This window comes from Pygocentrus nattereri, chromosome 19, assembly GCF_015220715.1.
Source record: "Pygocentrus nattereri isolate fPygNat1 chromosome 19, fPygNat1.pri, whole genome shotgun sequence".
NCBI classification, from domain to species: domain Eukaryota; kingdom Metazoa; phylum Chordata; class Actinopteri; order Characiformes; family Serrasalmidae; genus Pygocentrus; species Pygocentrus nattereri.
The window spans coordinates 12,189,823-12,206,536 of record NC_051229.1 but is presented as its reverse complement, the minus strand read 5'-3'; the positions used below and the strand labels follow the sequence as shown (position 1 = coordinate 12,206,536).

At 42.0% G+C, this 16,714-nt stretch overlaps 1 protein-coding gene across 2 annotated transcripts in view; it reads right to left on the bottom strand.

Annotated features, from left to right (window-relative positions):
* Positions 1–14,731, bottom strand: part of pde1cb (phosphodiesterase 1C, calmodulin-dependent b) — a 141,812-nt gene extending 127,081 nt beyond the window's left edge. For both annotated transcript variants that reach the window (XM_017707392.2, XM_017707393.2), the window contains exons 1-3: positions 14,490–14,731; positions 4,331–4,381; positions 1,809–1,980 (exon numbers count right to left, since the gene is read on the bottom strand). In XM_017707392.2, coding sequence (XP_017562881.1) covers positions 1,809–1,980; positions 4,331–4,381; positions 14,490–14,574 — 308 coding nt within the window. In that variant the 5' untranslated portion in view covers positions 14,575–14,731. The remainder of the gene's footprint in view (positions 1–1,808; positions 1,981–4,330; positions 4,382–14,489) is intronic.
* Positions 14,732–16,714: the final 1,983 nt, after the last annotated feature.

Genomic DNA, 16,714 nt, shown 5'->3' with positions numbered 1-16,714 from the left:
TCCTGGTCCTGAGGCACACTGCCCTGAACATGTCATTGTTTTTCCTGCCCCCACCACACCGGATCCAACTAATCAGCTCATTAACAACCCCTTACACAGTTGAAGTGGGTTTGTTAAAGCAGGGAATGCACTAAAATGAGCAGGGCACTGTGTGTCCAGGTCAGTTTCCTTTTTGTCTAATGCTAATTCAACTAAGGAATTTTAGTAAAATCCCATCAAAGAGCAGCACTGGAGCAATAACATTAAGGCAAATTCTTATAACATGGACTAAGCCAAATCAATAGACCACAGTCTAATATCAAAAATCATATTTAGTCCATTCTTAGGTTTCATCTTGATCTGGCAAACTGGTCCATAGTGTAATGGCACATAATATTTTAAACCTATGACCTCTGACACCCCTGCGATGGACTGGCGACCTGTCCAGGGTGTATCATGCCTTTCGCCCGAAGACTGCTGGGATAGGCTCCAGCTCCCCCCCGCGACCCTGACGGAGAAGCGGCTTAGAAAATGGATGGATGGATGGATGGATGGATGGATGGACCTCTGACACCACACATTGTCTGCAGATGCAGCAATATATACACTCACTGGTCACATTACTAGGTTCACCAACATAGTATCTACAGTCATTGTCCAGTTTATCAGCTCCACCTCATATAGGAGCACTTTGTAGGTCTACAATTACAGACTGCAGTCCATCTGTTTCATACTTTATTAGCCTTTCTTTAACCTGTTCTTCAATGGTCTATTATGAGCAGGTGTTATTTGTGTTGAGGATCTTTCTCAGTGCTGGGGTGATACTGACGTGTGTGTGTGTGTGTGTGTGTGCCAATCACACACAGCAGCAAATCTGTTTCAAATCTGAATCAGTGCTGGACTGACAAAAGTCCACCTAACAAAAATGTCCAGCCAACAGCATCCTGTGACCACTGATGAAGGACTAGACATGTTACCAACACAACCTGTACAGCAACAGATGAGCTACTGTTTTTTGACTATTTCACTTTATTACCTTTACACCAACAAGGTGGGCCAATAAGGTAGATATGTTGAGTAGAGTGGACAGTGAGTGGACACACTGTTTAAAAACTACAGCAGGACTGCTGTGCCTGATCCACTTGTAGCAGCATAACACACACTATCACACCACCACCAGTGTCAGTGTCATTCCAGAGCTGAGAATGATCCACCACCCAAATAATACCTGTTCTGTGGTGGTCTTGTGGGGGTCCTGACATTGATGAATGGAGTAAAGAAAGGCTAACAAAGTGCAGAAAGAAACTGAAGGACTAAGTGTGTAATTACTGAACTAGAGTGCACTTGTGACGCTGATAAAATGGATAATCACTTCAGCCACTGTGTTGGTGAACCTAATAATGTGGCCAGTTAGTGTATATATTGTTGCATCTGCATTGCAGACAATGTGTGTCACAGATTAAATTATTTTAGAACATTATACTATGAGTCAGTTTCCCAGACTATTATTATAAAGCTGAAATATGGGCTCAATAGGATTTTAAAGGTGAAGCATCATTGACATTACAATGTGGTCTATTGAGCTGGCCTAATGTTTTACAAGCTAGCCTTTCACTCAAACTTGACCCAAGTGTCGCCATAGAGACATTTAAATCACAAGCCTAACAAATTGCAACCCACCTACCGTCTTTGTTTGTATACTGTTTTGCCTTTTTGTCCCTTGCCAACTGCCAAAATTACACTTTACATCACTGCATGAATTAAAAAGTTTAGTCACCTCTGAGAAAGAAAGAGGGAGAGAGCGAGAGAGATAAACAAAGTGACTGAACCTCACGGCGGTCTTCTCCATTGCATCCGGTCCATCTGTGGGTGGAAAATCCTCAGCCAGTATTTCCTCAGGGCTGCGGGAGTCATCAAGGATGCTCTTTTGACTCCTGACCTTTTCCTTGATGCCCATTCCAGCAGTGATGGAGTTCCACAGCGCATTCTGGGACTTGGAACCTTCGAAAGAAGACAGTACATCCAAAACCCTTCATATAACATAGAGTTTTTCTCAAGATTTGTGCTTGTCTTGCACCATACATCACTTAATAATAGGGTAAATTGTCTGATAAAAGTAAATTATTCTTATAATAAACTAAATATTTTCACACTCACAATTTTTAAAGCACAACATTATCAGAGAAAAAGAAAGACTTTTACTTTAGTTTTTCATTGTAATGTCTTTTAAAGTCAATTTGAATCGGAATATCATAACGTATTTTTATTCCTTAACATGACATACTTCCAAGTGAAACAGGACAGGTGGGTGGATAGTTCTGGAATGAGTCAGACTCTGACGATCAGCAGGAATCGTCGTTTTACAGAAAAGTCAAAGAAAAATAATGACAATAAGTAGACTTTGTTCAAAAAATGAGTGAATGTAGTTTTTGAAACACAATTCATTCATTGTTGAAAACTTGATTTAAATATGTATTTTTCTTTTTTACTTTTTTAAGACGTAAATGCAAAGTAGCACTTAGCAGGCTAGCCTGTTAGCATGTGCATTGTTCTTGCTTTTCTTACTGAAGACTTCAGGAAAAAAGAAGTCATGTTACATAAATCTGTGTATAAGTGTAATCACCTATCGTTTGAGCAAGATATGGACTCTACACTGTTACATTTTTACATGTGTACCTTTTCATAGCCTAATGTTTTAATACAGAACCATAAAATAAAAAGCTTGGAGACGAGATGGGGTGTGAAGAGCAATACAGCTTAGAAAATATCATTTCAATGGTTTATGGAACAGTTATGTCCCTAACTAAAGGTACTGATATGTACCTTTGAGAGTACCACCCCAGTGTCAAGAGGGGCACTGTCCCAATGAGTTTAGTACCTTTATTTCTGAGTGTGTGTGTGTGTGTGTGTGTGTGTGTGTGTGTGTGTGTGTGTGTGTGTGTGTACAAGCTGCTTCACTATCAGCTGAGCCCCTCACAGCCTCTTACCCTTGCTGTGTGGCAGAAATCTAGAAAATGGTGCAAATTGTGCCAGATATCTGAACTATGTCACTCCTATTAACATGCACACGGGCATGTTTCGGCATGCTTCTGCAATTTCCCCCTGGGATCAATAAAGGAATCTGAATCTCAATCTGAATAAACAAACTGAAATAACTCACAACTGATCATAAGATAAGATATGAAAACTTTGTTGTCAATTAAATTTTCATTAAAAATCCATGGCATTCATACATAGACAAATATGTAAAACACAGCAGCAATGCACTACATAGAGGGTTGTTTGTTATGTCCTTATTCAGAATGGTCACAGCAGAGGGCACAAATGATTTTTTGTACCCATTCTTTCTAGCTATTGAGGCCTCAAATCTTCTGCAGCAGCCGGAATGATAAATGAAGGGCATGAATAGGGTCCTCGTATACCTGGGTTACCTTTTCGATTATGGATGTCTAAGATCAGGAGGGACAGTTGTTCGTTTCCAATTATTTTACAGTCAGCCCAAAAACTGACAGTGAGAACATAAAGAGAGCAGAAGAAAGGAGGTGGTCTGCTGATATACACGTTCGTGAAGCCGGGAGCAGAGGTGATAATGGGTGCTTTGCTTGATGACTGGTCAGGGAGGTGGGGTGATGCGAAGATATAATTGGTTAGAATTGTTTTCCCGCCTGTTGCAGCACAGTCAGACAACATTTAGAGGCAAGTAAAACTTACTATAATTGACAGATAATCAAGAATGGATTGCGCTTAATGTGACCATGGACATGAATTTTTAACAAAAAGGTAAATAAGGCCCACTTTCATTTCAGGGTGACTTTAAGATGACAGTTGGCCTGTTGACATCCAACTTGCTTACTGGTTGTCTGTGAACTTTGCATTGTAAAACTTTGACCTTATGCAGATCTGCTAAGAAAGGTCATACAGGACTGTTTTAATCAGACATTACTGAAACTGTCTGTAAAGAGTCTCGTATAGTGAGCATTTTGTACCCTCACACTGCGTGTTAGGAACCCTGGCCTAAAAACAGTGCCCAAATGCTGCACTGCCACCCCATCTAGTGGTGAAACCTAGTCGTTACAGCATTTGTGCTTTCATAGCTCTGCCAAATCCCTCCTATATCTATATTAAGCACATTGACTGAGATTATATTGAGTGATCAAACAACCTTGGCAAGCTCATTAGCTTGGTCCACAGTCTCTGCTGACCCTGCACCTTTCTTTAACAATGTGTGTGAGAGGAGAAATGATCGCATTCAGATAGCAGTGCTATTTGCGGCTCCTGTTTGTTTTGCCTTTGTTGGTGACGGTGGTGGTGGTGGTGCCTTTTTTCCATTTTCTCAAGGGAAAACACTTACGTGCAAGCGTTGCCAGTGGCCTGCTGTTGCTTTCTCCATCTTCATTAGCCACTGGAGGGAGAGAGAGAGAGAGAGAGAGAAAGAGAAAGAGAGAAAAGAAATAAAAAGGCCATTAGAGCAGCCTGAGTACAAAGATATAAAAGTGTTTGGGTGTGAGAGTGTTTTATTCTTTATTAAAACAGTACTCACAGCTTCCAAGCGTTGTGTTCCCTAAAGGGAAATCAATAAAATGGCACGCATGAAAAAATGACAAGATTTCTCTTAAAAAAAAAAAAAACACTCCCACACACGGACACACACACACACATACACAGGTGTTACTGGCCATGTATGTTTGCACATACAAGGGGTGTGGAGCCCAAAATCCAGTTGATGCAATCATAAAGACCACGGGTCCCTAAACTTTTTGTCTTAGAGAGTCAAAGTGCAATGGGCCAAAAGACAAAACAAACAAATAAAAAGGCTGATAATTTTCATATTTAGTTTTTAAATTAATTGTAATTCAACAATAAACTATATTTGTTAAAAAAAACTTAGAATTAGAAACTAATAATTTATACATAGTGTAAATATGTTCGTTCTCTCATTGGGGTGGGGTGAGGCAGCCTTGACACAGAAACATTTATTACTGTATTCTGTCACACAGACACATTCATTAAGGACTGTGGAAAGTGCGGTATATATTCTATGGCATATACTAATATACACTATATGGAAACTTTCTGCAAGATTTCGGAGTGTCTGAGGGAAGTTTTGCCCACTCAACCTCCATTCAATCTCCTTTCTAGTTAATCCCAAAGGTGTTTGATGGAGTTGAAGTCAGGGCTCTGTGTTTCTTCCACAAACAAACTCACCCATTCATGGCTTGCTTTGTGCACTGGGGCCCAGTCATGCTGGAACAGAAAAGGTTCTTCCCCAAACTGTTCCCTAAAGTTAAAAGCATACAATTGCCAAAATGTCTCGGTCTGCTGAAGCATTAAGATTTCCCTTCACTGGAACTAAGGGGTTTAGGCCAACCCCTGAAAAACAACCCCATAGCATTATACCCTCTCCACCAAACTTTACACAATAAAACAGCCAGACAGGTCACATTCTCATGGTATTCACCAAAGCCAGACTCATCCATCAGACTGCCAGATAGAGAAGCGTGATTCGTCACGCCACAGAATACATTTCCACTGCTCCGAAGTGCTTGATGATGTAAGGCTTGCATGCAGTTGTTCAGCTATAGAGACCCATGTCATGTTTTTGTGCTCATGTTACTACTACTATACCACCACGGTATGGAATATCCAGGAGGGAAGAAATTTCATGAGCTCACTTGTTGCAACGGTGGCACCCTGTTATAGCACCATACTCACAAATGTTTGTAAAGGTAAACTGCACAGCTAGGTGCTTTGTTTTATACAACTGAATAAAACACCTGAATTCAATGATTCAAACGTGTGTCCCTATACTTTTATCCATGTAGTGTATCTATAATGTAGACTTGTATACTAATGGAATACTGTAATGTAGATTTTATACTAATGGTATCCTTGAGCTGACAGCAAAACAATTCAATTGGGTATCAATTTGAATCACTTTTTGTGAATTCAATTTTATACACTAAACATTCATTCCATTTAGCAATAAAAGCTTCTTTAAGAACTATCATAATGCATTACAAGTATCAAATACACAAACCAATCAGAATGATCTGGACACAGAATTCTTGTCATCCCTACACTGCTGATGATTAATCACTGATAAATCATCACCAGCAATGCCTACACTGCTGATGACTAATCACTAATAAATCATCACTGATAAATCACTGTTGATTTATCAGTGATTCTCAACCCAGTGCTTGTGAGATTAGAGAGTGGGTGTTGAGAAAAAATGTCTATATATATATATATATATATCAGATAACATATTTCTGAGAATTATTTTTAATAAAATCTTTCCACTCTCCCACAGTAATAATATGTGTAATACTTATGTTGCTCTGTGCATGAGGAGCTGCAGCATTCAGTTATGTTGTGTGTTCTGAGTTCGAGTTCACTACAGTCTGTGCACCGTGATATCATGACTAGTGATTGAGTTAAGGCGCAGGTACTCTCAGTTGAAGCTAAAAAAGTGTCTAATAGGTAGCAGTTGAGAAGCAGCACAACTTCACTACCTTCTACATGTATCAGCACTGTGTGATTATTAGTTAACTGCCATACTACTATTACTTTTTAAAGCAATACCTTCAGCAACTTCAGCAGAATATGCTGGACAGTGCTCAATGAGCAGCAAACTAACAAAAGCAACAGTAAAATGAAAAACTCAAATGAAAAACTTTTCCTCTAGAGCTTCCATTGTATCAAGAATCCACAAGCTGTATGAGAGTGAGGCTATGGTCGCAGAGGAGTCAGAACCATTGACTGTATATACGATATATTTGATATGTACTCATTGATTGGAACTGTTGTTACTTTTGCTGGGCATCGTTAATGAAAATTAAGTGATTTTCATGCTCTGGTTCATGTGAACCCTGCATTCACACAATGAATTTTGCTGCCATCAAGTGAGTTGATGTTCAAATTCAGTGAGCTCTTTAGAACGACTTATTCTTTCACAAATGTTTGTAAAAGCAGGTGGCATGGCTAAATTCTTGATTTTATACACCTGAGGCAATGGGACTGAATGAAACACCAGAATATAATGATTAAGATGTGTGTCCCAATACTTCTGCCGACTTATATATATATATATATATATATATATATATATATATATATATATATATATATATATGTACACACATGTGCAAAAATGTATATTTTGTACAGAGGTCCAGCATCAAACCGTCCTTCCCTTTCCATCCTTGCAATAAAGCCTACACGATCCCACTGGTCACAACCAGCTGCGTTCAGCTCCATCCCCTGTATAATTAGTGGAAAGCCTCAGGAGGTTAAAGTCAGTGGGATGAAATAGGTGAGCAGTCCGGGTCGGCCCACTCTCCCCAGCAGGGGGCCGAGAATCAGGAGAAGACGGCGTGAGGCACGCTCCACTAAACCCAGCAGAAAACACACCGCCCACGGAGATATCCAACCCCCCCCCCCTGCCCAGCCAGGGCCACGTTACCATGGTAACAGCCAGATGTTTGAAAATGCCAGAGGGTGTTATATGGGGAAAGTGTGAATAGAGCTCTGTTGCATTTCACAACCAATCAGTTTTTACCATTACTATTTCTTTCAGTGTCTTCAAAAACCAAACAGCACGGTTTTATATGCATGAAATATTACAATACTGGACAGTGCTTTGAGTTAATATCAAACCCTGAGGAAGCTTATTTACTGGTAATTATAGCCAGACACAGAGCATTTACTCCATCTTTGAAGAAAATTGTGGTGAAACATCAAATTCATACAATTTTCCCCTCATACTACATACAGTCAAAACCAGAGATATGTTTGATGCCTGATGTTTGCTTCTGTAGTTTTTCACTGGAGATATAAAAATAAGCTAATAGGCAGTATCATGGAAGTCTACACTCACCAGCCACTTTATTAGGTACACAAATAGCTAATCAGCCAATCACATGGCCTCAACTCAATGCATTTAGACATGTAGAGGTGGTTAAAACAACTTGCTGAAGTGCAGACCGAGCGTCAGAATGGGGAAGAAAGGTGATTTAAGTGACTTTGAACGTGGCGTGGTTGTTGGTGCCAGATGAGCTGGTCTGAGTATTTCAGAAACTGCTGATCTACTGGGATTTTCACGCACAACCATCTCTAGGGATTACAGAGAATGGTCTCAAACAAACTGTGTATACTGAGAAAATCCGCAACAAACACCACCTTCAGCACCGCATCGTGGAGGCTTGTGACAGCATACAAAATAAAATAAAATAAAATAAAAAAAATAAATAAAAAGTGTTCTGTGTCTCTTGATTCACCCAGTACACACACACACACTGTGCACACTGTGCAGCGACTGAGCGGAGCTCATTGCTGTGACGTAGCAACAAGCTTCTTGTTAAAGAGCTAGAATTTACCGGAAGAAATTACTAACATTAAAAGATATTAAATGCCACAATCATGGCCAAATTTATTTATTACTTTACTCGAGGTTGTGTGTTATCACGAATAACATCGTAGTTGTATTGATCTACATCACAGCTGTGATACTATTTTGCAATAACACACTCCCTCTCATGTTCTATTGTTTAAATATACACTGCTCAAAAAAATTAAGGGAACACTTAAACAACACAATATAACTCCAAGTAAATCAAACTTCTGTGAAATCAAACTGTCCACTTAGGAAGCAACACTGATTGACAATCAAGTTCACTACTGTAGTGCAAATGGAACAGACAACAGGTGGAAATCATTGGCAATTAGCAAGACACACTCAATAAAGGAGTGGTTCTGCAGGTGGGGACCATAGACCACTTCTCAGTGGCTGATGTTTTGGTCACTTTTGAATGTTGGTGGTGCTTTCACACTCGTGGTAGCATGAGACGGACTCTACAACCCACACAAGTGGATCAGGTAGTGCAGCTCGTCCAGGATGGCACATCAATGCGAGCTGTGGCAAGAAGGTTTGCTGTGTCTGTCAGCGTAGTGTCCAGAGGCTGGAGGCACTACCAGGAGACAGGCCAGTATACCAGGAGACGTGGAGGAGGCCATAGGAGGGCAACAACCCAGCAGCAGGACCGGTACCTCCGCCTTTGTGCAAGGAGGAACAGGAGGAGCACTGCCAGAGACCTGCAAAATGACCTCCAGCAGGCCAGAACTGTGCATGTGTCTGCACAAACGGTTAGAAACCGACTCCATGAGGTTGGTATGAGGGCCCGACGTCCACAGATGGGGGTTGTGCTCACAGCCCAACACCATGCAGGACGCTTGGCATTTGCCAGAGAACACCAGGATTGGCAAATTCACCACTGGCGCCCTGTGCTCTTCACAGATGAAAGCAGGTTCACACTGAGCACATGTGACAGACGTGACAGAGTCTGGAGACGATGTGGAGAGCGATCTGCTGCCTGCAACATCCTTCAGCATGACTGGTTTGGCAGTGGGTCAGTAATGGTATGGGGTGGCATTTCTTTGGAGGGCCACACAGCCCTCCATGTGCTCATCAGAGGTAGCCTGACTGCCATTAGGTACCGAGGTGAGATCCTCAGACCCCTTGTGAAACCATATGCTGGTGCAGTTGGCCCTGGGTTCCTCCTAATGCAGGACAATGCTAGACCTCATGTGGCTGGAGTGTGTCAGCAGTTCCTGCAAGATAAAGGCATTGAAGCTATGGACTGGCCCGCCCGTTCCCCAGACCTGAGTCTGATTGAGCACATCTGGGACATCATGTCTCGCTCCATCCACCAACGCCACGTTGCACCACAGACTGTCCAGGAGTTGGCGGATGCTTTAGTCCAGGTCTGGGAGGAGATCCCTCAGGATACCATCTGCATCCTCATCAGGAGCATGCCCAGGTGTTGTAGGGAGGTCATACAGGCACATGGAGGCCACACACAATACTGAGCCTCATTTTGACTTGTTTTAAGGACATTACATCAAAGTTGGATCAGCCTGTAGTGTGTTTTTCCACTTTAATTTTGTGTGTGACTCCAAATCCAGGCCTCCATTGGTTAATAAATTTGATTTCCATTGATGATTTTTGTGTGATTTTGTTGTCAGCACATTCAACTTTGTACAGAACAAAGTATTCAATGAGAATATTTCATTCAGGATGTGTTATTAGCATCTTGTGCACTTCTAACTGGTGCCTCAAGTGTCTTTGATCTGTTATGTAATCTCTAACAAACTTGCTTATTTAGCCCCTGATACAGTATGACATTATGACAATAGATGTATATCATATAGATATAAACAAAAGTAAGAGACGCAGTTGAATCTTCACACTATATTTCCAAAAGTATTCACTCACCCATCCAAATAATTGAATTCGGGTGTTCCAATCACTTCTATGGCAACAGGTGTATAAAACCAAGCATGTAGGCATGCAGACTGCTTCTACAAACATTTATGGATGGATGGGTCCAAGAATGGGTTCTTCTCCATCTGGCAATCTGCTGGATGAGTCTGGGTTTGGCGGTTGGAATGTTTGGTGGAGGGGGGATTAAGGCGTGATGTTGTTTTTCAGGAGCTGGGCTCGGCCCCTTAGTTCCAGTGAAAGGAACTCTTAATGCTTCAGCAGACCAAAAGATTGTGGACAATTTCATACTCCCAAATTTGTGGGAACAGTTTGGGGACGGCACCTTCCTATTCCAACATGACTGCACACCAGTGAACAAAGCAAGGTCCATAAAGACATGGATGAGTGAGTTTGGTGTAGAAGAACTTGACTTGAGTCCTGCCCTCAACCTGACAGAACACCTTTGGGATGAGGTAGAGCGGAGACTGTGAGCCAGGCAGTTCATCAGTGTCTGACCTCACAAATGCGCTTCTGGAAGAATGGTCAAAAACTAAAGAAGGATTTACTGGACACCAACTATGTCTTGGTTGATCAACTACATGTGAGGTTAGGGTAAAACTGTATGAAACTGATTTTTCACCAAACTACTCCTTTAATGCCTTAAGGCAAGCTCCCCCCTACCAGACAGTAGCAGGAGATGTGCCAACAAGTAAAAGGTCTGACAGTGTTCATACTGTGTGTGTGGGTGTGTGTGTGCATGTGTCTGAAAGAGCGAGACAACGCCCTCTAACCCCATCTGTGGTTGCCATGGCGCTCTCCCATGTTGTCACCTCAAATGGACCCCTCTACAGAGCCAGTCCTGCTGGTGCCATTCCAGTTCTTAGATATTTATAAGCTTCTAATGGGCAATGGAGTGTGGAGGGAACCAGACAGAAATAAATCATGTCCTGATGTTGCTAGCAAGCTGTTCAGGTTATTCACCAATTCTCCAATATTTGGATGCGCTGTAAGTTTTTTTTTTTCTTCCAGAAGGACTCCTTCAACAATGTTTAAAGCTGAAGTCACTTCGATTTTATCTATGAATACAGCGCTTTTTACAACGAAAGATGCAGGGAAAAACAAACACAATGAGAGCATGAGGAGGGCAGACAAAGAGAAACTAAGACTGAAAATGAAAAGATCTGTAAGATGGTGAGAAGGAAACACTGCTACTGCTCCAACACTTACATTCATCTAAATATCTACAGGGTGAGTCAAAAGTCACAGGACACCGTTTTATTTTATTTTTTATGCTGTAACAAGCCTCCACGATGCGGTGCTGAAGGTGGTGTTTGTTCCAGATTTTTTCAGCATACACAATTTGTCTGAGATGACCCCAGAGATAAAAGTCGATAATAGAATAAAAAATAAAATTAAATTAAACAAAATGACTTTTGACTCACCCTGTATTAACATTACAAAGCATTTCCTAAACCTTAAAAGAATGTTTTGGCAAAAAACATTATTTACACAACCCGTACCCATATGTTGCTGATGAGCCAAGACATGTTTGGTTTACAAATTTTGATTCAGATTCAGATTCAGATTCCTTTATTGATCCCAGGGGGGAAATTGCAGTAACAAGCCTCCACGTTTGCTTATGAAGTTTAGAGTTCAAGCTACAAGGCTAATGTTGCTAACAGACACTAGATCTTCTCCAAAACATCTGGCAAACTACATCTAGGTCCTCATTAAGTTTGTGCAGACTTATTGATGTGGTTTAGGACACAGTATGGCTTAAAGTATGCTATAAAAAATGAAAAAAACTTCACAGTGTGGCTAAATGTAGTGGGCACCTATTTTAGGCAATGGTGTTTGGGTGACTATTGACTTCTACTGTGTTAGTAATATATCAAGTATCATAGTTCCAGAGCCAAACAAAAGAAGTGAAATCTGGACAACAAACATGTCTTGGCTGACTGACTACATCTGGGGTAAGTGGAAAATTGAGTACATTTTTCACAGAACTATTCATTTAAGCTAACGCTCACTCTGAGAAACCAACAGTTTAGTCATACAGAGTCACAAATTTACATTTTTGTAAAAGTTAACAAATATTCAACAGTAATCAAATAAAACATTCCTTATGGAACTAAGCTTTAGAGTCCACTAAAGCCTTATAGAATAATAGAATATGTTTAACTGTTATGTCTGAAAATACTTGGGTAACACTTGCGATAGACCACTACATTCAAAATTCTATGTTAGGTGAAGCTATTACTACAGGCCGGAGGTCTTCATATCTGGACCTTGGATCTAGTTTCCAGTCCCAGAATTTGTTATCACGGGTGGGTACGACACTAGATGGCCAATGAGTCACATCAGCAGTTCAACCAAGTTCTGAACACTTACACTTATAGGCTAATAAATAAAAAGATGAGGAGGAGGTTGGGACTGTGGCTGTTGCAAAAATACTGCACAGAACACTGGACTAAAATTAACTTTAGCCTCACCACAACACCTACACCTAATCCTAACCTTAATCCTAAGGCTGTTGACAATGAACTGATCTTCACCAGTTTGTGAATAATTTTAAAGGAGCACTATAAGATTCTGGAGAACGTCTTCGATATTTGAACTCAACAGCAAAACAAACACAACCCTCCTTTTAGTGCTCCTTCAGAGGTTCCAACCCCAAATTCATGGATACACACTGTCGAGGCCAAACACACTTTTTTTAGGTCTTTTTGACAATAAAACCCTTTGCAAACATTGTGCACACAAATACTACAATATAACTTTAGAGTGAACAATGACACATGTAACTAACGTTAACTAAGCAGTGGGTTAGCAAACAGTTTCTGCTGTGAAGCTAACAGCTGCTATCACAAACATTCACAAACAGGACAAAAACACTGGCCTACTGATTCTGTGCAAAATACAGCAAAAAATGCATTAATGTTACCCACCTGTCTAGCAGGAACAACCTCCTCATCCTTTTTCATGCATTTCAACTCTCAGTGAAGCTGAAGTCAGTTTCTTTTTTGCCAGCTTCTTGTTAGAATTTTCCCGTTCTACCTTAAAATGTGCAGCAGTTAAGACTACATTCAGAGAATCAGCTGCGTGTTCAAATTTTCCAGTTCCACCTTAAAAGGTGTAGATGTTAACACTACATTCGGCGTCACAGATTTTTGTTCAACTTTTCCAGCCCCACCTTAAAAGGTACAGATGTCAAGACTACATTCGGTGCCTCAGCTTCTTGTTAAAATTTTCCAGTTCCACCTTAAAATGTACAGATTTTAAGACTACATTCAGAACCTCAGCTTCTTGTTCGAATTTTCCAGTTCCACCTTAAAAGGTGCAGCAGTTAAGACTGCATTCAGCAACTCAGCTTACTGCTCAGATTTTCCCTTTTGCCTTAAATTGTGCATGCACGCTGTGTGGTCAGTGTCTGGGCAGGGCAAAACAAAACTTGGGGAGGGTCAACGTTTTCACAGGAAGGGACTAACATGCATGGGCAGTCGGACTGACTATGATAACAAAAAACAGAGAAGTTCAGATTACAGCACAGACAGAGATGGTGTGACTTCATTCTCTGTTCAGGATGCCATTACTCCATTATGTCTTTGAACAGAAAATAGTTGTTTGCTTACTATATTAATGTTGAAAATGTCATATATATCACCTTTAAGCATTAATAGATAATCTATACACTACTACTAAAATAAAGTGTGACCAAAACACTGACAAGAACTCCAAAAGGAGAGCCCATCCTCCTCTGGACCGCAATAGTGCAGTATGGATACAACCTAGCAGACATTTCTTGAGCTGGAGAAGAACTGAAGGAACTTCACAACCAAACAAACTGTTACATAACCACTTTTGGTTCCCTAAAGAATCTTTCAGTTGTTGGTTCTTTAAAGAAGCACAATTTTAAATATAAGCATGTGAGAAGAAGCTCTCTGAAGTTTAAAGGATCTTCACATAATTTAAAAGCTGTACACCAGTTTTTTTTTTCATAGAAATGTACATTCAAGTCAAGAACCATATAGAAACCTTCAGTATCTTTTAAAGCGTGTACTAAACATTCACATTTCACGTAGCACTGCTCTTTACAGGTTGCCATAACAACTTTTAGTGACCCATTTCAGTAACAAACCAAAGCAAGACATTTCATAGTCAGATATTTTACAATAACATCCAAGCTAAACCAACAAACAAAGCCCAACTGCTCTTCTACAAGCACCCTCTCTCTTCTCCTGAGCCTTACCTATGGTGAAGCTGAATCCATCGATACTGAAAGTAGCACTCCTCCCTTTCTTATAGCTCTTCTTCCTGGAGCTTGCCTCCGACATCCCTCGTTCCTCTTTCTTTCCTCTTCAGTCTCTCCAGATTCTCTACAGCAGCTCAGCTCTGATACTTTGTGCTTACTTTAATTTACACATCTACAATTCCGTCAGACAGAAGAGCGGAGTGTGAGAAGGTTCGGGAGTATGAGCGCGTATGCGCGTGAAGACCTCCGGAGTGAAGCTGTGATGGGGAGGAAGCAATCACTCTCTCTTTCTTTCTCTCTCCTCCTCCTCTTTCTGCTCAGCCCTGACCTTCCCTTTCAGTCCCCCAAGAAAAAGCACATTATTCTCTCTCTCTTCCTTTGTGTATTTCTTTTGTGTCACTCTCACTGTCTATGTGCACATACACACACTCACAGATAATGAGCATTGTTCAGAATTATGACTTCCCCAGATACTGATGATCACCAACTATGTAATTTTCATTTCAATTCAATTCATTTGGTGCTTGAATCGCTCATTATTGCACAAAGGCTGTCATTTCTGCCTTTTCAGAGCATAAATATATATATATACATAATATTACATAACACACATATAAATATATCGCTGTTGTCGGAACAAAACGTATCTCCAAAATGGCAACGTTACAGGAGAAGACAAAACGTACATTACTTTTAATGTAAGTCAGTGGAACCAGACTGTTTTCCAAGTCATTTTGGCCTGATAGGGTCTCCCATGGCAAGCTGGTCCTAGTTGACAGGCCAAACAAAGTGTGATCCATAATCACCCCTATGAAACAAGAAAACAGGACTTGTGTACCCTGCCCGGATCAGGGTTACTGGGGCCCCACCCTGGAGCCAGGCCTGGGGGAGGGGCTCGCCAGCGAGCGTCTGGTGCCCGGGCATTCACTCATGGTGCCCGGCCAGGCCCAGCCCGAAGGAGCTACATGAGTGCCCCCTCCCATCGACCCACCACCGATGGGAGGGGCAGTAGTAGGGGTTCGGTGCATTGTGGATCGGGCAGTCTCTGAAGGCGTGGGCCTTGGCGTTCTGATCCTCGGTTGCTGAAACTGGCTTTTGGAACTTGGAATGTTACCTCACTGACGGGGAAGAAGCCTGAGTTGGTGCGCGAGGTTGAGAGATACCGGCTAGATATAGTCGGTCTCACCTCAACACACAGCTTGGGCTCTGAGTCTAATCTCCTTGAGAGGGGCTGGACTTTATTCTTTTCTGGAGTTACCCATGGTGAGAGGCGGCTGGCAGGTGTGGGCTTTCTCATAGCCCCTCGACTTGGCGTCTGTATGTTGGGGTTTTCTGCGGTGGACGAGAGGGTCGCTTCCCTACGCCTTCGGGTTGGGGAACGGGTCCTGACTGTTGTCTGTGCTTATGCACCGAACAGCAGTTCAGAGTACCCAGCCTTCCTAGAGTCCTTGGGAAGGGTGCTTGAAAATGCTCCTCCTGGAGACTCTATTGTCCTACTGGGGGACTTCAATGCTCACGTGGGCAACGACAGTGAGACCTGGAGGGGTGTGATTGGGAGGAATGGCCTCTCTGATCTGAACCCGAGTGGTGTTCAGTTTTTGGACTTCTATGCAAACCACAGTTTGTCCATAATGAACACCATGTTTGAACACAAGGATGTCCATAAGTGCACATGGCACCAGGACACCCTAGGCCGCAGTTCAATGATTGACTTTGTAGTCGTGTCATCGGACTTGCGGCCATGTGTTTTGGACACTCAGGTAAAGAGAGGAGCTGTGCTGTCAACTGATCACCACCTGGTGGTGAGTTGGATCAGGTGGTGGGGGACCATGCCAGTCAAACCAGGCAAACCCAAACGTATAGTGAGGGTTTGCTGGGAACGTCTGGCAGAAGAACCTGTCAGATTGATCTTCAACTCACACCTCCGTCAGAACTTTGACCAGATATCGGGGGAGGTGGGGGACATTGACTCAGAATGGGCCATGTTCCGCTCCTCCATTGTTGAAGCGGCTGACTGTAGCTGTGGTCGCAAGGTAGTTGGTGCCTGTCGGGGTGGTATTCCTCAAACCCGTGGTGGACACTCCAGGTGAGAGATGCCGTCAAGCTAAAGAAGGAGTCCTACCGGGCATGGTTGGCCTGTAGGACACCAGAGGCAGCTGGCAGGTATCGACAGGCCAAGCAATCTGCGGCTTCAGTCGTTGCCAAGGCAAAAACCCGGGTGT